The 20,119-nt window shown below is 39.5% G+C and overlaps 1 protein-coding gene across 1 annotated transcript; it reads left to right on the top strand.

Moving 5' to 3' along the window:
- Positions 1-266: 266 nt before the first annotated feature.
- LOC133459590 (clathrin interactor 1-like) lies at positions 267-19,818 on the top strand. The gene is made up of 12 exons (XM_061739693.1): positions 267-494; positions 7,099-7,203; positions 9,205-9,301; positions 11,222-11,330; positions 11,623-11,799; positions 12,853-13,021; positions 14,541-14,757; positions 14,842-14,923; positions 15,015-15,092; positions 16,041-16,363; positions 16,713-16,896; positions 17,749-19,818. The coding sequence occupies exons 1-12, from the start codon at positions 454-456 to the stop codon at positions 18,123-18,125; spliced, it is 1,959 nt and encodes a 652-aa protein (XP_061595677.1). The 5' UTR covers positions 267-453; the 3' UTR covers positions 18,126-19,818.
- Positions 19,819-20,119: the final 301 nt, after the last annotated feature.

Genomic DNA, 20,119 nt, shown 5'->3' with positions numbered 1-20,119 from the left:
CTTTGAATGTAGTGGGAAATAATATATTTGTTTCTCCTTTAGTTGAATTTACTACGAATGAAGTTTTGCAATAAATAAGAGCATAATATGTGTCCGTATTGGTTCAATACGGAACGCAACTTTTAATTCCCAATTACGGAACAATTCCATATTTCAAGGGACGGGTGGCAAGCCTAGTAATTGAAATAAATAAAAATGTCTATAATGACAGGGCTGTAGTAGTGATTCGGTCCCAGGGCGCGTCACGACGCCCCGGTGACGTCGTCGGGACGACGTTTCCGTAGCAACCGGGCCGGTCCGTAACTCCGTTACCGCAGCGGCCGCAGCGCCTTCGGAGCGAGACCTGCCGTGGCTGTCGTCGGGACGCGGGCTCCACCTCCGGCTTGCGGGGCGTACAGACACGGGGGCGACGCAGTTCCTGAGGCGGCCGACCCGCAGTAGTTCCGAGCGGAGATGCTGAACATGTGGAAGGTCCGGGAGCTGGTGGACAAAGCGTGAGTAGATGGACGTGATGGAGCTGCGAGCAGTAGCTGCTGCTGCGTCGCTGGAGGATGATTTATGGTTCCGCGTTACACCGACGCAGAGCCTACGGCGAAGGGGACGCGGCGACGCACACCGTACCTTGTGCGTCGCCGCGTACCCTACGCCGTCGATTTAACGCGGACCATAAATCAGGTCTTAAACTGCTTCCAGGCGGCTGGTCCGGGCGTGCTGGCGGGTAAACCCCGGGCAGACCCCGGGCAGACCCCGGGCAGCATCAGCAGCTTTTACCGCTGACGGAGGAGAAGCTGCTGGCGTGACGTCACGGCCATAGCCTTCAGCTGTTTAGCAGCGGCTAGCTGCTAGCTGGCTAGCTGCCAATCCTCAAACGCTGCACATATCACAATATGTGCTTTGTGTGGTTAGGCATTTATCATCATATTCCTGCTCGCTACATTTAAACCAGAGAAAACCCAACATAATTGACTTAGGATGTGTTTTGCGTCTGATCCCGAGCGGATGCTACGTAGCTGAAGCCGCTAGCAGGAGCAGGTCAGGTGTGTGCTGCCCCTGCAGGTGCAGGTCCTGCATGTGCACCTGGGGCTGCACCTGCACCTGCAGGTGCTGCCCCTGCAGGTGCATGTGCAGGAGCTGCCCCTGCATGTGCACCTCCACCTGCAGGGGCTGCACCTGGGGCTGCACCTGCACCAGGTGCAGTTGCGGGGACTCCACCTGCAGGGGCTGCACCTGGGGCTGCACCTGCACCAGGTGCTGCCCCTGCAGGTGCAGTTGCGGGGGCTTCACCTGCACCTGGTGCAGGGGCTGCACCTGGTGCAGGTGCAGATGCTGCCCCCGCAGGTGCAGATGCTGCCCCCGCAGGTGCAGGTGCTGCCCCCCCTGCAGGTGCAGGTGCTGCACACACCTGTCCCACTCTCCCGCTCCAGCTGATGCCCTTATCAGCGCTGAGCGTGCACACGGCATCATGCACCGATGGGAAGACTGACCACGGAGCGTGGGAAGATGGCAGAGTGCTCCAGTAAATGTTGCAGCTGCACATGTAGCTCCCATCAGCAGCACCGGTGTTCCTGCCAATCCTTGCTACCTGCCGAGAAATGCTACTTTGAGGTTCTGCGCATGCGCACAGTCGGTTTTCAAAGTTTGATTGCCACGCCAATCATTTCTTGCACCATGTAAAATTGATAATATGGGATGTTGAGTATTTGATCCTTCAAAATACACGACCCATGACATGAATTGCTTTACACTTTGTAAAAATTATACGATAAAGAGGATTGTTGTTTTTTTTCCTATTGCTTTATTTAATATTCATTCAGTCATTGGCCTTTATTTAACCAGGCATTAAGAACATTCTTATTTACAATGACGGCCTGGCAAGAGACAAGCACCACTTGGGGGAAAAGGAAGTGGGTTAGGGAGTAAAACAGTAAAATTGTAGCTCTGCGAAGGTAGAAAACCATTAGGTAGCATTTTTTGGCAAAGCAGCAGAAATTGGCAGAACACCGGTCTGGTGAGGCCCACGTCCCCACGTCCCCTCGGTCCAGCACGACCAAGCCTTTCACCCACCGCACACACACATGTACTGGAGTGGTCTATGCTGCTGTTGCAACATACTACTACAGAGATCTGTTTGTTTACCCTGCAGACAAAGCATGCCTCTTTGGTATGCATATCTGTAGTAATATAGTCATTGTGACAGGTTCTATTACCTGTTTAAATGCAGCTTAGTAAAATTATTCTCAATGTTATATTTACATCAGTGTTTTGAGGTAATTTTTTTTTCGGTTTCCTCCTACTTCTTTTGTTATGGTTTAACTATTTAGCCATTTTTAACTTGTAATTTTGGCTAACAATATATAGATGATCATCTACTGACACCATGTTCATGAATAGTGTTGCAAAACCAAACTTCATGACATCACTGTGGACATGCATTCATTTAACATATTTTTGTTTTTGATTTGCAGCAAAAAATGCGATGATCATAATACTAATCTGAAAGTAAAAGTGGCTTAAAACCAGTAGAAACGAGGATAAAATTGATAGTTCGATAACAGTAGTTTTGTTGGACAGTGTAATATTCTTATTTTGTGTCTGTTATTAAAATACAATTTAAGCACACCGCAATTAATTGTTTACCCAAACTCTTATGTTATTACATTTTCTATGTTTCTTACTTACTATATAGTTTGTGTTGATATTGGACTGCACATGAGTATGTGGAGAGATAAAAATAGTAGGAATTCTTATCACTAAAGTCCAGAACAAAACAACTACTGACATCAGTAATTAGCTGATTGCATTGTTGAAATAACCAAACTGGGTATTGTACTGTTTGTGAGTCGTGACTACCACAGACGTGACTGGATCTTGAGTTTTGTTGTAATTAGATTTAAATTGAACTAGTCTTGATGTTTTTTCCGGTGATCCAGGCATGCAGGAATATGTTTAGATTGTTTAGTCCTTTGTTGTTGATGTTTTTTCTTTCAAACGTCTTGATTACTGTGCTTTGATTTTGTCACAATCATGGTTGGTAATTAAAAGATTTGAATCTCATACATTATTTTAGTTTGAGCTCGGAAGAAAATGCATATTATTTTTATATAGCCAACAAAGCCTCCAAGAGAAAGTGCTTCATGAGTCCTGTACTTAACATCCCAACTAACGTCTTTTGTTGGTTTTTTTTCACATTGACATTTCCAGTGCTATAAAACAAAAGCATTGTCCTAGCAGAAGTCCTGTGTACTGGATATTTCACTGTTAATTTGAGACATTGCTACGTCTGAATGGCCCGGCTCTTTCAAGTAAAGTAAGGAGGTGGGGTTGGAGGGTAGGGAAGGAGATAAGAGGATGAGTATCAAGAAGAAGCATAACATTTAGGATAGAGTAAGCTGTTGGTTGTGCCTTACTAGGCCTGAGGAATATATTATTATTGATTGGCAGAAGTGGTCTCTCTTTTTCCTGCAGATTAAGGAGTCACACTTGTACAGAGCACTTTCTGTTTGTATCCAGTAACAGTAATACAGTCAAGGGGTTTTGTTGTTATTTATAGATGCCTCTTATTTTACTTCAGAGGGGAGTTCTTTGGCAGATCTTAGATGTGAAATTCAATTCAAGGATGGACAGGAAAGTCAGGAAAAGAAATCAACTCCTTACTGCTTTTTTAGCTGTCTTTAGAGTAGGGCTGGGCGATATGGACCAAAAGTCATATCTCGATATTTTCTAGCTAAATGGCGATACTCGATATATATAGATATTTTTTCTGTGCCATAATTGGCGTTTCCCCCAAAGCATTATAGCATAGCATCTCTGTTAGCATCTCTGTTAGCTTCATTTTTTCTGAGGCAAACCCTTAAAAAAACTGTCAGTTTTAATACAATGCCTCGTGCCAAATGTCACACGGGTACCTTTATTAACAGAGGTCTGCACAATATCAAAATGTATAAAACAAATGAAATAAAAATAAACTGCCTGCATATATAGAATAAAAATGCTTCTTGAATAAAATAAAACAAATATCCCTTTCCTGCATAACAATTAAATTAAAATACACTGTGCAATTAATACAATGTAGACAGTAACAGGCAGACTTTTCCACTGAGGTTGACAGTTGTGCAAATAACAAAACATTTGTGCAAATCTCAAATAAAACATTCAAGTCCATTTGTCACAAAATAAGCTATATCAAAATCATTAAAAAAAAAAATGTAAATTTTTTTTTTTTTAAATCGATATAAACGATATTGTCTCGTACCATATCGCGTTTGAAAATATATCGATATATATTAAAATCTCGATATATCGCCGAGCCCTACTTTAGAGCAACCCCTTCTCATCACGAGTTCATGCTTACAGGAAAACAAGCAAAACAGGTGAACCACAGAAACAACATAACAACGAGGGGAGGAAGCAGACAAACACTCATGTAACGAAGAAAAAAAAATACAAAAAACTATAAGCTAACTGTTTTTATTCATTTAACAAAAACTAAGCTAAAATGACAAAAGCAGAATATCATAGCTAATAGTATAAACAATAGAAACTATATACACCTCATGATTCAGTAGCTTGTAGAAAGGCTTTTAGCAACAACAACTTAACTCTTTCTTTTATATATGACATTATCAGTCTCTTGAAATGTTGTGGTGGAATTTTGAACCACTCTTGGCCGGGTTTCCCAGATCCAACCTCTCTTAAGGATTTAAGAGAGGTTCAAAGAAGGTTTGAACTAAGAGAGAATCCTAAGATACGGGTGTTTCCCAGATGACTTCTTAACACCGTTCTTTAGTTTCGCTCTTTCGGAAGCTCTTTGGAGCAGCTGTCCGGTTCTGAAACCAAATGAATCGATGCCAGGCAAATCGATCACCGATCACTATCAGCGCATTTCCACACGCAGCACTGCTGCCTAACGCACTAATTCCCTGCTGCCTGTGCGTTATAATAAAAAATTAAGATGATAAATATAATTCAATGACCCTTTTTCATCCAAACGGTGTGTTACTCCGTTATTTCTGGCTACAGTGAGGCTTTTTTTCCCCACACACGGAGACCGGGAGTAAACGGGGTGGGCGTGTGTGTGCGTTCAAAAACATGAGCCAAGAGAAGGCGAGTTTCGCAAATCGCAACGTGGAATTACAGCAAACCCTGGTTTTTCGCAGGGGTTATGTTCCAAAAAGAACCCGTGATAAGTGAAATTCTTTTTACAATTATAGAGGGCTTCAGATTGCAGAGATCATCCCCGCCTCGCACGTATTCCTCCTCTTCTGAATGATGCTGCATCCCGAGAAGAGAGAGAAGAAAATAGTTATGGGTCGTTGTCTTCGCTCTTTTTTCTTCTGGGCAAAAAGATTCTTTAATATAAACCGACACCATTGATTATATTTGAGACTGTATGAACGATTCATCAAAGGATCTCGTTCTTCAGCTGCTGCTTCCCTGTCATCACATAGATGCGCTCGGGCACGGCGCAGGTGTCCCGGCTGCCTGGACAGCGCGGTCCGACACACGTCCAGGGGACTGAAGTGCTGACGCACGAATGCGTTCATAAAAACAGTTCTGCTTCGCGCACGGTGACGCGGTTGATTTGCAGCGAGAACATGCTGTATAGCAGCCAAATTATCAAATAAATGATATTCATGATGATCGTTTTATTTGTGCGCATAAAGCATATACAGGAACACACTTGTTATTCCTTATTTTTCTTTTTTTCCCCCTTTGCTGTCACCAATAAATGCTAAACAATATAAATCTAAAGTATAAAATAAATCAAAATTTGTGCGGGGTGCATTGTTTTAATATTTCATTGCTTGGTGTAATATTGTTTTGCCTGACGCGGCTGGATCTGTGAGTCTTTGTTCACTAAGATGGTTGTAAAGACTGGGTCAGCAGCATCTTTCATTTCCTTCTTAATGAAAGAGATACTTAAGCTAAGAGCAACTCTGGGAAACGCGATTTTCTTTCACAGGCTCCTTAAGAAGGTTTGAAAGAAGTCTTTCGCTGTTAAGAACTACTTAACTGATCTGGGAAACCCGGCCCTTGTTTACAGTGTTGCTTCAGTTCCATGATGTTTGTAGACATTTGTTTCTGTGCAGCCCTTTAACTTCCTGTTACATTATTTCAGTTAGGTCAGTGTGTTAACTTGGGTTAAGTGCATTGCACAGTTTTTTCATGACTTTTCTTTTTTTAGTCATTCTGTTGTAGGTTTGTGATTGTTTTTAGAAAGAAGCGACTCTTTCTGGCAATGCTTCCAAATCAGCTACATCTGTCTCTTTCTTGTTGTACTTTCATGACCTTTAGGCCTGTAGAGCAGGGGTATTCAACTAGATTCGGCCGGGGGCCACATCTGCAAAAGGACTGTATGGAGAGGGCCGCACAATTTGAAAATGTGGGGGTTTTCAAAATGTATTTTGCACTCAAAGACGAAGACTTATGTAAATATAATACATTTGTATTATACATTTGAATATATCTAGTTTACATATGAATTATGTATTAATTGTCTCCAGATTTAGTAATTGTGAATGTTAAATATAATATTCAGATAAAGAAATATTATTTTGAATGCAAGTTCATTTTGAAACCATGCATTGTGCAAACTTAATGAAGTTGATATTGACCTACTTTTAATAAAACACGCCATAATGACAAAGCACCACTTTCCACCAAGATTTCCTTATTTGAATATTATATTAAGCATTGAGCACAACCATTTTAGTCCATAGTAGCCAGTTATAAAAATATTATTAAAAAAAAAATAAATAAATAAAAAATTTCAACAAACACCCCCTTTTTTGAAATATAACCAGGGGCCACATAAAAGCTCCTGGCGGGCCGCATGTGGCCCGCGGGCCGCCAATTGAATAGCCCTGCTGTAGAGTCTGAGATCTAGCACTTGAGATTTCAGGTTTTATACAGGGATGGGCATGCTGGGATATTTAGGGGGCAGGGTGCTGGAGCCTGTCCAGCTCAGGGTCAGAGACGGGGTAAAACCTGGACAGATTCAGGCGAGTTCATTACGGAGACAAACAAAACAACCATGCGTTTGATCACATTTCCACCATGAGTCATTTACAAATAAAGCATGTGTTTTTTTGCCAACAGCACCAATGTGGTGATGAACTACTCAGAGATAGAGTCTAAGGTTCGAGAAGCCACTAATGATGACCCCTGGGGACCCTCTGGACAACTAATGGGCGAGATAGCGAAGTAGGTGGAACACACTCACACACATTGTTCATATATGTGCCTGTTGATTTGTGATTGTCACTTGTAAAGTAGTAAGCTATAGGGATGGTCGGTATGGACTACAAAATGTATCACGATAATTTCTGGCATTTATCCCGATAACAATAAAAATGACGATAAAAAAAATACCAATTCAACTCCACCTTTGTAACTATAAATCTATCACCACATTCAGTCTTTGGAGCCAAAACACTGCTCTAAAAGATACTAAATACTACTAAACTACACCAATTAAATTGAATTAATAAAAAACTATTAAATGAGTTACACCTGTACTGCAAAACTGGAATGACTCAGATCCGCCTTCTTTCTTTCTTTCTTTCTTTCTTTCTTTCTTTCTTTCTTTCTTTCTTTCTTTCTTTCTTTCTTTCTTTCTTTCTGGCTCATTTCTTTCTTTCTTTCTTTCTTTCTTTCAAGCTCATATCTTTCTTTCTTTCAGGCTCCTTTCTTTCTTTCTTTCTTTCTTTCAGGCTCATTTCTTTCTTTCTTTCTTTCTTTCTTTCTTTCTTTCTTTCTTTCTTTCTTTCTTTCTTTCTTTCTTTCTTTCTTTCAGGCTCATTTCTTTCTTTCTTTCTTTCTTTCTTTCTTTCTTTCTTTCTTTCAGGCTCATATCTTTCTTTCTTTCAGGCTCCTTTCTTTCTTTCTTTCTTTCTTTCTTTCTTTCAGGCTCATTTCTTTCTTTCTTTCTTTCTTTCTTTCTTTCAGGCTCATTTCTTTCTTTCTTTCTTTCTTTCAGGCTCATTTCTTTCTTTCTTTCTTTCTTTCTTTCTTTCTTTCTTTCTTTCTTTCAGGCTTCTTTCTTTCTTTCTTTCTTTTTTTCTTTCTGGCTCATTTCTTTCTTTCTTTCTTTCTGGCTCCTTTCTTTCTTTCTTTCTTTCTTTCTTTCAGGCTCATTTCTTTCTTTCTTTCTTTCTTTCTTTCTTTCTTTCTTTCTTTCTTTCTGGCTCCTTTCTTTCTTTCTTTCTTTCTTTCTTTCAGGCTCCTTTCTTTCTTTCTTTCTTTCTTTCTTTCTTTCTTTCTTTCTTTCAGGCTCATATCTTTCCTTCCTTCCTTCCTTCCTTCCTTCCTTCCTTCCTTCCTTCCTTCACGTACGTTGTGCATGGATTTAACGCAAAACCATTTATCGTTTTTACCGCGAGATGACAAATTCTTACCGTGGGGAATTTTTTTGACGGTTTAGTAAAATATCGCCCATTCCTAGTAAGCTGTAAATTTGTGACAAAATATGATGTAAATGTTCTGATTGTCCATAGCCTCTGCTCATTCTACACTGAATGATTATATTAATGAACTGGTATTTTAAGTTGCCATGGTAACGGTAGACGTAACCGGGTCTGAAGCTTTCATTGAAGCCCTTTAAAGGTTTTGCGCTGTCAGAGAAGCTTTAAGCTTGATGACAGATAAAAAGTTTCTTACTGCGTGATGCAGCCACATACTGTATTTCATCACCTCATTGTCACTCACTGCTGATCCGGACTGGTTTTAAAAGTCTCAATGTGACTCTTACTGTTGGCCAATTTCTTCTCTCTAAAAATATCAGATCATTACACTTTAAGGGGGTGGATATAGACTGAAGTTGTATTATATTATATCAAACTATGGACCGTGTCTGCGATAATTAGGCTACGCAGGGAAAGAGGCAGAAAAGCGGACAAGAGAGACTTGTTGAAAAAAGAGGATTCCGGCCCACACATCACTGCATTACTGACATGTGCATTCGGATGGCATTAAACGTATCTCATTACCTCAGTGTTAGGTGAAATAGGGTAGGTAATTTGCTGTGGAATTTTTAGTTTACAAATCACAGACATGGCACATTCAGACGGGTTTAAAAACACAGACGTCTTCTGTGATTATTACAAATTACAGCAAGTACCCAGATCATTTTAATCCTGTGCGAATGGTGCATTACATGGGTTTTTCTGAGCATCATTAAAAGTGTGTTACGTATGTGTTTTGTAGATCTACTTTTATGTACGAGCAGTTTCCGGAGGTGATGAACATGCTGTGGACCAGGATGCTGAAGGACAACAAGAAGAACTGGAGACGAGTCTACAAGGTATGACGGTGCTCTAGGTAGGAGGTTGGATGTATGTTGTTTTTGTCTTGTGTAGCTCTGTGTACTTTGTTTGGTCAGGTTTTAGTAATATTGAGTCTTATGACACTAGGGCTGAACCATTTTTGAAAATAATCTAATTGCGATTTTTTTTCCTCAATATTGCGATTGCGATTTAATATGCGATTATTTTTTCAAGGTCTTGTTCTCATGTATTTTTCAACTACAGCAATAAATCAGTCTGTTTTATAATAAACAATGTCAGATTTATTTAAAGCACAGATTACAACAATAAAGAAAACAAATCTGTGGCTTTACCTCTTTAACACTCATCTCGACTCGCCCTCGTTTCTTTTCAATACCCAGATCAGAAGTAGGTGGGGTTGGAGCGAAGCTGCTGTGACGTACTCGATTGTGCGATTGAGCCAATCCCCCGACCAATCGGTGGCGTGTAGTGTGATGATGTCAGATACAGCTGACTCAGCCGCTTAGAACCTCGGCAGAATAGTTACAGAAAAAGTATCTACTCGGCACGTTAGACCCCTGGTGGAAAGGTGCCAAACCGAGTGGAGGCGAGTCGGGTCGGGCTGAGTAGGTACTAGTGTAAAAGCGCCATTAGTGCATTGTTGTTCTTGCTGTCAGACACCCATAAGAATCCTGTGTTTTGACAAGGAATAGGCTAAAGGCACAGTTTTTTTTTTAAAGTGAATTCAAAGGAAACTATTTTCAGTCGTTTTTTCTCCCCTAATAATTTGTGTATTTATAAAATGCCTTAAATGTACAGTTCAAAAATCAAAGCAGTGCATGTTTTTTCTCTTGTATAATATGTACATAATCATACAAGACTGATATGGAGCATGCATAAACTGTGCAAGAACAGTTACGGTGTAAGTCTCAATCTTTTTAGGTGAGCATTAAATTGAGTTCATCAGGACGGTTTGAAAGGAACAGATTAACTACTGGAAAGGGAAAAATGAGTTTAATTTTAATTTAATGTTAAGATTATAAGTCTGTGAATGGTTTTGATTACATTTACCTCCAATTACTTCTCTTACTCTTGTTTTCATGCGCTCCTTCACCATCTGTCTAAAATCCTTTTCAGACATGCATCACTTTCTATTCACTGGGAAGCAGCAGCCGAACACCTCAGTGACGTCTGAATGACGTCATGTTTTCAGACGGCAGTCTGTCTTGGTCACTTTCAACACTGCGCAGTCTGAAGTGCAGCAATGTCATTTATGAACAGCCACACATGGGAGAGCTGGTTCCTGTGGCATCTGACAAGCTGCTAAAGGCAATCAGACAGAATGTGTTTAAAAAAAAAAACAACAACCAAAAACCTACTGTTCAAACCACCATTATACTCCAGGGGTTTACATTCAATAACAAGCTGAAACCAAATACTTTTTCTTTTTAAATCTGTCCCAGCATCTGAGCCAAATGAGTGGGGAGGGGCGGGGGGTCTTTTAGTTGCTTCTATCTGCAGCTGGCTGGTTTCACATGTTTTAATGTCAAATCAACATGCTGTTCTATGAAAACTTGAACTCTAGAAGGAAAAACTACACATACATGTTTCATGTATGTTTTATACAACCACTGGATGTTTGCAGTCGGATATTGTTATGGTAATAATCTGACATGCTGTGAAAAAAATGTAACTCCACAAAGACTTTTGTATTTCATCTTGATTAATTAAAGAAGGTGTTGAAAACGTTCCTCTTCCAAGAACGCGCTCTCCCTTTAACGTCCCGAACTGCACTTGAATGTCACCTTGGTAGCACTCAGCTGCACTTATTGGAATGCTGACTTATCTGCACCAGTTTTATGATCTACTTTTTTACTGTGGCTTAATTGTTTTCCTCTTTTGTGTGATGCTTTGGTTAAATGCATCTGCTAAATGTAATGTATTTTTCCCTCTTGCAGGCTTTACTCTTGCTGGCTTATTTGATCAGGAATGGCTCGGAGAGGGTTGTGACTAGTGCCAGAGAGCACATCTATGACCTGCGATCTCTCGAAAACTACCACTTCATAGGTAAATATCTATAAATAACTCTTCTTGTTCATTGATTCATCTTTTCTTCATACTTTATTTCTATTTGTGGCATAGTGAGCATGTATAATTAGGTATATTAATAGAAATCCAACATGAACAAAGAAAGTTGCCAGTAGGATAGTTGGTGGATAATAAAATGTTGGGATGTCACAAGAGCTATTATGCACTAGTAATGAACGGCCTTGCAGTCTTGATAGAAGTCTCGGACATTTTAAATATCTGTCTTTGACTGTGCTTGTTTTTTTTTTTTATTATTTGTGTCTTAATACAGATGAGAACGGTAAGGATCAAGGCATCAATGTGCGACAGAAGGTGAAGGAGATGGTGGAGTTTATCCAGGACGATGACAGGCTCAGAGAGGAGAGGAAGAAAGCCAAGAAGAACAAGGATAAATACATTGGTGTCTCATCTGACACCATGGGTGGAGGAGGCGGTAATTTTAAGAACTGTACGTAATTCACTGAGTTTTCTTTGACAGTACTGAGTGAACAAAATGATAATTCAAACTACAATACTTTCTATTTGTTGATGCAGATGTGCAACACTTTTTAATTTGGTAAAAATAGTTAAATTGTATGAACAATGAAATTGGTCTGTTGGTGCACTGACTATCTGGTTTACTCCTTCAAGACCTTAAGCGCTTAAAAAATGGGGAGAAATTAGTGTCTTTGTCGTCATACAAATATGTCAAATGCAGAAAAACATCTTCACATTGAACAATCTGTTACCAGAAAATATTAAAAGATTTAAGTGACCTTAAAGACCTCTCAATTTAACCTAAAAAGTTTGATTGCAGAAATTCTACTTCCAGAAGTTCAGGGTAAAGGATATTGGTTAAATATCTATTTGAAACCTTTCTGACAGATATTGTGATTGAAAATTGATTATACACTGTATAATACTTTAAAAATGACTATTTCCTAATTGGGCAGGAACAGTACTACTACTACTGTGTTTTTTTTCTCTCTCCATTTCTGTCTGAGGTGCTTTTACAGTTATTGGCCCTTGTTCCTTATAATCCTTCAGATAGCAGCCAAATTCCCCCCAAATATTCACTCTGAGGCTGCATTAATAATAGTAGCCGTCGCAAATTCTTAATTACATTGGTTAAAATTTCAGTTTTAATAAGAAATCTATTAATCCTCTAGTCCTAAACTTAAGTAAAAGCAATAGAAAAAAATGTACTTACTGGACTGATAAAATAGAACAGTATTTTGTATTCTTTGCTCATCTACTTACATTTAAATATCATTGTTAATCAAATGTCCTTTCATTTTGGGATTGCACAAAAAATAACCCCCCCCTACCTTCAGTAAATACAAGGTCTTGGTGGATATTTTCCAGAGTTTTGATGTCATCATTCATTTATCTGAAATTGATCTTTGTTGAATGGCACTTATTCCTTATTGTATATTGTTGACATTAAGATGATCATGTTGCCCATGTAGTTGGTGGATTTATGCGAAACTGGAATCTCTTGTGTTCTCACTCCTTCTTCCAGCTAATGAACTTGATCGGAGTAAGTGGGATGAGGACTGGGATAAGAGCAGAGGAGCTTTCCCCTTTAGTGAGAAGCTCGGAGAGATTAGTGATAAGATCGGCAGCACCATCGACGACACCCTCAACAAGTTCAGGAAGAAGGAGCGAGACGACTCGCCTGACAGAATCAGGTAAACATCATGGGCCAGCCAGTGGTTCAAAAGTAATCTGATCGGATTTTGGTTATCGGATTGGATCAAAGTTTGAAAATGGGTTGTTCAAAAGGGAAAGAAGGATTCTGAAATCGGATTAGATCACGTAATACAATCCTAGTTTTAATCTGGATCAAACCTTCAGTTTGTGTTGTTCAAAACTTTCCAGTAGGATTTGGAAAACTTTGATCCAAAAAAACAGGATTATCCTGATCCCAACAGGGGGTAGGATTTCAAGGTGGATTTCAGGAGGAAAATGACGAAAAGCTTTAAAATTGGTCAAATAATACAACATTTGTATCATTTAGTGTAAATACTTTTATTTATATTTTGCACTTGACTTGTTTAACCGTTACAGTTTTAAAGTAGATAAAGTAAACATAGGCTACCAATTAAGCCTTTCAGTATAGTGGAGTAAAAATAAAATAAAAATTATCTTGTCACCATGAAATAATCACCCAAACAGATTTCAATAACAAACAAAAATAATATATTCAATTTTTCTGTAATTTATCACTGTATATTAATATCAAAGAAACAATCATCAGAGATGAACCTGTCAAAAATAATTTCTAACCAGAAATCAGAAATCAGAAAGGGGGTTTATTGCCAAGTTTGTCAACACACACAAGGAATTTATTGTGGTGATTGGTGCAATACAGTAAAAATAAAAATAAAAAATAAAAATATAAAAGCAAACAAATATATATGGAGATAAACTAAGAGATAGAATAAAGTAAAATGTATAACAGAAATAAACACCATGAAATAATCCCCCAAACAGATTTCAATAACAAACAAAAATAATATATTCAATTTTTCTGTAATTCATCACTGTATATTAATATCAAAGAAAGAATCATCAGAGATGAACCTGTCAAAAATAATTTCTAACTATTGCATCCCTTACTACACGTCCAGTCAGTCCCTCATTCTGACAGAACAGAGGTTGGTCTGGTTCTTCAACAGCTCAGGTGCATCACAAACGTCATCGCAGAGAGGGACATTGTGCCTGGTAGTGATGTTGTGCAAGACAATACACTTAAAGTGACCCCACGTTGGTAGGCCACATTGTGATATGTTGTCCCATTTAGAGCACTGGTAATCCGGATTTGGTAATCTTAAAAACTGTGTATCTGAATCAGGGTGATCCAATGTTGCTTTGAAACACCGGCATGAAACTAAGACGGATTACCTGATCCTGGATAGCATAAAATGGGATTTCCAAATCCGGATCACTTTGAACCAGATTAAATAGATTAAATTTTTTGAACAACTGGCCCCATATGATAGAGTTATAATGTAGGATATTATATGAATATTTGCTATAAAGTGGTTTTAGTTTTGGTTGTGGTAGCCGTCTGGTTAATCAGACAGGTGGAGTCTCTTACCTATTTTACATCTGTCCTCTCGTCTCAAACATACAATAACAGCGGAGCAACAAAACAATAGCATGATCTATTCAGCACTGATGTCTCCCTCATTTTGGTTGCCATAGTGACAACGAGGAGGACAGAGCATCAAGAAACGGTAGGCAGGAAACGATTGAGTTCAAAGATGAGGAGGAAACTGTCACAACAAAGAGCATCCAGATTACACAAGCAACAGAAACCACGACAACCACCACAAGGAAACGCAGCGGAGCAGCAAGCAGCAAGACCCTGGACCTGGGCGCTGCAGCTCACTACACAGGAGACAGGAGCCCCGAGGAAAAGGTGCTCACATACTTTGCTTCTTTCTGATGCGACGCATTTTAATTGCAAGCATGTATTTTAGCATTATGTCTCTGACCTTTTCAGTCATCAGTCGGACAATCTTCAAGCAGTGGTCTCGCTGACTTGCTGGAAATTGACCCTTCAGCCAGTCAAAGCACCAAGACAGGTACCTGCAGTATGCTTTACATCACTGTTCATCAGGAAAGAAAGTTCTACATTTGTTTTGGACAAATGTATGTTTGTGTATATCCATGCAGCATGCAGTTCAGACCTCATTGGTGGCTTTGCTGATTTCTCTTCACCTGCAGCCTCTGCCACCCTCCCCACTTCCACAGGTAAACATCCTCTTCTTTACAGCTCCAGATGTAGTCAACCTGAATTCAGTTTTCACGTGATCACGATAGTCCATAGCAGGGCTGGGCGATATATCGAGATTTTAATATATATCGATATATTTTCAAACGCGATATGGTACGAGACAATGGCCCGGTTTCCCAGATTAGTTAAGTAGCTCTTAACAGCGAAAGACTTCTTTCACAGGCTCCTTAAGAAGGTTTGAAAGAAGTCTTTCGCTGTTAAGAGCTACTTAACTAATCTGGGAAACCGGGCCAATATCGTTTATATCGATATAGCTTATTTTGTGACAAATTGAAAAAAGTACCTTTGTGTGCTGAAACCTGACAGTGTTGACAGGTTAGTTTTCCTGTGTGTGTAAAATGTACAGTACTTGACTTAATTATTGTACGTAATTATTTGACATTTGCTCAAAGAGATGCAATATCTGTTTACACGTTTTATTTGAGATTTACACAACTGTCAACCTCAGTGGAAAAGTCTGCCTGTTACTGTCTACATTGTATTAAATGCACAGGATTGGAAGCACAGGAAGTATTGGAATTTAATTGTTATGCAGGAAAGGGATATTTGTTTTATTTTATTCAAGAAGCATTTTTATTCTATATATGCAGGCAGTTTATTTTTATTTCATTTGTTTTATACATTTTGATATTGTGCAGACCTCTGTTAATAAAGGAACCTGTGTGACATTTGGCACGAGGCTTTGTATTAAAAGTGACTGTTTTTTTAAGGGTTTGCCTCAGAAAAAATGAAGCTAACAGAGATGCTATGCTATAATGCTTTGGGGGAAACCCCAATTATGGCACAGAAAAAATATCGATATATATCGAGTATCGCCATTCAGCTAGAAAATATTGAGATATGACTTTTGGTCCATATCGCCCAGCCCTAGTCCACAGTCTAACACTCTCCTCTCCTGTGAACAGCTGCTGCATCATCCAGTGGAAATGGAGAATTCGGGGACTGGAACACCTTCTCAGGAAATCCTCCAGCTTCATCTAGCTCTGATCCTCCCCAGCCTGTCACGGACCTGTTCGGTAGCACTCAGTCTCCCAAAGCCCCAGCTTCTATACCTCCCCCTGTCCCTCCGTCTGCTGAGCTCTTTGACCTGATGGGTGGAGTTAACCGTCAAATGACCAGTCCACATACGACCCTCAGTGCCTCTCAGAGCATGACCTTCTCTCTGGGAGGGGTGACGCCAGGAGCGTCTGTTACTATGCCTACAATGGCCCACTCTCGCTCTCAGCAGGTAAGCCTTGCAGAAAGATCCATCCATCCATCCATCCATCCATTTTCTATACCTGCTTTATCCTTTCAGAAAAGTCTAATTTACCCCAAATTATTTAAAGATTTGAAAGTTATTGATGTAAATCCCATGAAAACAGAGGAACCCCAAAGCTCTATTGTGTGTTCTATGAGCAAATTTGGGTAAACTAATTGTGCAATAAACAGGGAGAATAATACCTTCAGTAAATACAAGGTCTTGGATTTAGAAAAATGTCACGTTTTGATTTTCTGTAAATATTCTATGGATCTTTGCATGACATAATAATGCAGATGTTTCAAAAGGTTTATCTAAGTTTATATTTTCTCCCCAGAATTTGGGAGGCATGACGTCTCAGCAGCCTATAGGACAGCAGCAAAAGGTTGGTGTCAGAGGGCAGGGATCATTAGGGTCGACCTGGTCCGACCCCTCCGTCAACATCAGCCTGGACTTCCTCTCTGCAGGACTCAACGCCAGCAAGACGCCCCCCACTCTCAACAATATTATCCAGCAGCAAGGTACGCTGCTACAAACTCCCGTTAGCCTCCTGTTCAGGGATTTGATTTATATAGTCGTACTGATTTAAATGGAACATTTAAGTATTGTACAAACTTAAAAGTTATTATGCTTTTAAAAGACAAACTAATTGTGAAGTCGTTTTAAGTCAGCTTGCGGGAAAAAGAAGAAATAAGACATTGTCATACTGTAGGTGCTTGTCCATGCGGATTTGCAATCTGGTAATTTGCAATTTGGTAAACCGATATACAGGACTGTCTCAGAAAATTAGAATATTGTGATTTTCTGTAATGCAATTACAAAAAAGTCATACATTCTGGATTCATTACAAATCAACTGAAATATTGCATTTTATCATTTTAATATTGCTGATCATGGCTTACAGCTTAAGAAAACTCAAATATCCTATCTCAAAAAATTAGAATATTCTGGGAATCTTAATCTTAAACTGTAACCCATAATCAGCAATATTAAAATAATAAAAGGCTTGCAATATTTCAGTTGATTTGTAATGAATCCAGAATGTAGGACATTTTTGTTTTTTTAATTGCATTACAGAAAATAAAGAACTTTATCACAATATTCTAATTTTCTGACACAGTCCTGTACATTTGTTGAAACAAATTTTTTGCATGCTTATCTTCTTATATCTTCTTTTAAAGATTGTTTATTACACCTAATTATTGGTTATATCAGTTTATTAGTATTTATTTGTAATTATATTATTCACTACTGTAGGTTTGAATAACTTGAATAACTGAGGTTCACTCATCAGCTCTACATGGGCTTTGGAGACTTTATAACAACTGCGTTAAACAAAGTGGATTCAAATGTACTCCTATGTGTCTGCACAGGAGTTCCTCCCGTCAACCTGTTGGCCCAGAATTTTGGAGGACTGACCCTCAGCTCACAGCCCCACGTGACACCGATACGACCACCCGTCACACCCATGATGCCGGGCAATGCCATGACAACCGGCATGCCTGCTTCCATGGCTGCAGGTATGCCATCTTCAATGACCACAGGTTTACAGAGTGGAATAGCTGTAAACCCAGGCCTGATGGGAATGAACATGGGCATGAATATGGGCATGGCCTCTCCAGTGATGATGAGCGGGATGGCCGGCATGGGGATACCAGGAGTAGGAATGGGCCTAAGTCACACCATCACCCCAGCTGTGGTCCCACCCAAACAAGATGCCTTCACTAACTTTGGCAATTTTGGGAAATAAAGGTTTGCAAGTGTGTGTGTGTGTGTGTGTGAATGTGTGTGTGTGGGCACGTCTGACAATGTGAGAGTGTGTTCTACAGAAGGACTGCTGTACTTGAAGACAACCTTGCATGTTTGGCTGGCTGGTTCAGATCACTTTGGGGAGCCGGCATCAGTGATTGTTCTCCATTCCAGCTCTGACATGATCACGGAGGTCGTGGAGCACTGACATCATCACACGGAGGAAACCAGAGGTGCTGTGAAGATGTCAGCACAGCCTCTTGTCATTTCCCTTTTCAGGAAACATCTCTATCTGTTTTATATGCCGACAGTATATCCCCTTTCATTCCGTTTCTGCACAGAGGATTCAGTCAGTACAATGAAATCAAACAAAATGGTACTGCTGCCTCAATTTGCAGTGTAGCCTGAGATTGTGTTTTCAATCAGAAAGTTGAAGCCATTTCATTATTGCCGGTAGCCACTCTAAAAAAACATGATAAAATACACTCTGGTCTTCCAGCAGAGGGCAGAATGAGCGCACATGTTCAACACTGGATGTTCAACACTGGATGTTTCTACTTGAGCCATATAAGCGTGGATGTGAATGAAATAAAGCTGAGGAGCCAAGAAAATGATATTGGTTATTTTAGCCTGAACTGTTCTATTTTCATTAGGTGGTGTCAGTTCAGAACAGATGGATTCTGAGTAGGTCTGCAAATGATGTTAAAAAGAACATAAACAAATGTTTACAACAACTGTGTGTTAAATTATTTGGATTACAATAGTCAACCACTTCCTGTTAAGATATATTTCTCTGCTGCATATTCTGGTTGTATTAGGCCAAGTCAGTATTTAAGTCAGATTACTATTTTCTATTACTTCAACTGTTGCTGTTTTATAACTTTTCATCTTTATGCAACCATGTCAGTGTCACTTCACAAATGTCACCATTGACACATCAAGCCGTCTTACGTTTCCATATGTACAGTGTGGACAAGGGGACAGAAGAAATCTCTCCTTAGATGTGGAAGGAGGAGGATCACAATCTACATGACTGAAAAACACAATCTACTAAATTTCATACAGCAATGACTCAAAGTAGAGTTTTCGGCAACAACTCACCAGTTACAAAGTATTTTTGTCAGCAAGCATTTTTCATTTGCAGCTCACTTCCTGCTCTCTGATACGAGTTGAATACCTGCAGCTCAACAACAACGTTGGAGAACCCATCTCCCCGACATTAGACATGAAATAAACACACCAGGGACATTTCACTTGCCAAGTTTTCAAATGTGATTTCTTGGGCTCACTCAGACCAATCCAGAGGGTTTGGGGTTTCAGAGGAAGGTTTGTGTGTGCAGTGAGTGAATGTGTGTGTTTGTGTGAGACGAAGCGAGAGAACGACTTTGTGTACGGTGATGGTTTTCTGTTTGACGTGCAGACACGGTTAAGCAGAGCCTCTTGTCATTTTTTGAGGCACTGCCCTCCAAATGACCAAATCTTTATTTTGTTACTCTCAGAAGGATAATTCCATAGCTTTTAGTTTAATATTTTATTAGTTTATTTGGAGGGTTACGCTCACATGGGAGAGTTAAAGCTAATGTGACTTAGTTACTTGAATCATGTTTTTTTTTTCTTTCAGTACAGATATTTTGATTTGATTGTTCTCTATATTTTCTGTACTTCATTCAACATTAAATTATAACATGAAACAACTGGTTTGCTATTTTTTAATAGAATTCAAGTCATTTCCCATCAAGATTTAATAAAGGTGAATTGAAATGAGTTCCTGTACAGCTTATGTTGGACTCTGAAGGGCATTTTCTAGTCCGAAGTTATGCACTTTTTGTAAATAAAATACATTGTCCTTTTTTTAATTTAAAAAGAGCGCAACAACAAAGTTATTTACAAAAAAAGAAGGTGACCAAAGCGCTCTGCAGTCTAAAGTTTACTGTCAAATGACATTTAGGCAGTAGAAGATGAAAAAACATGAAAACAACCACCTGATCTTCATGA

Source organism: Cololabis saira, chromosome 14 (assembly GCF_033807715.1).
Source record: "Cololabis saira isolate AMF1-May2022 chromosome 14, fColSai1.1, whole genome shotgun sequence".
NCBI classification, from domain to species: Eukaryota; Metazoa; Chordata; class Actinopteri; order Beloniformes; family Belonidae; genus Cololabis; species Cololabis saira.
The sequence above is the reverse complement of the archived record's forward strand: the minus strand, read 5'-3'. Positions and strand labels throughout refer to the sequence as shown.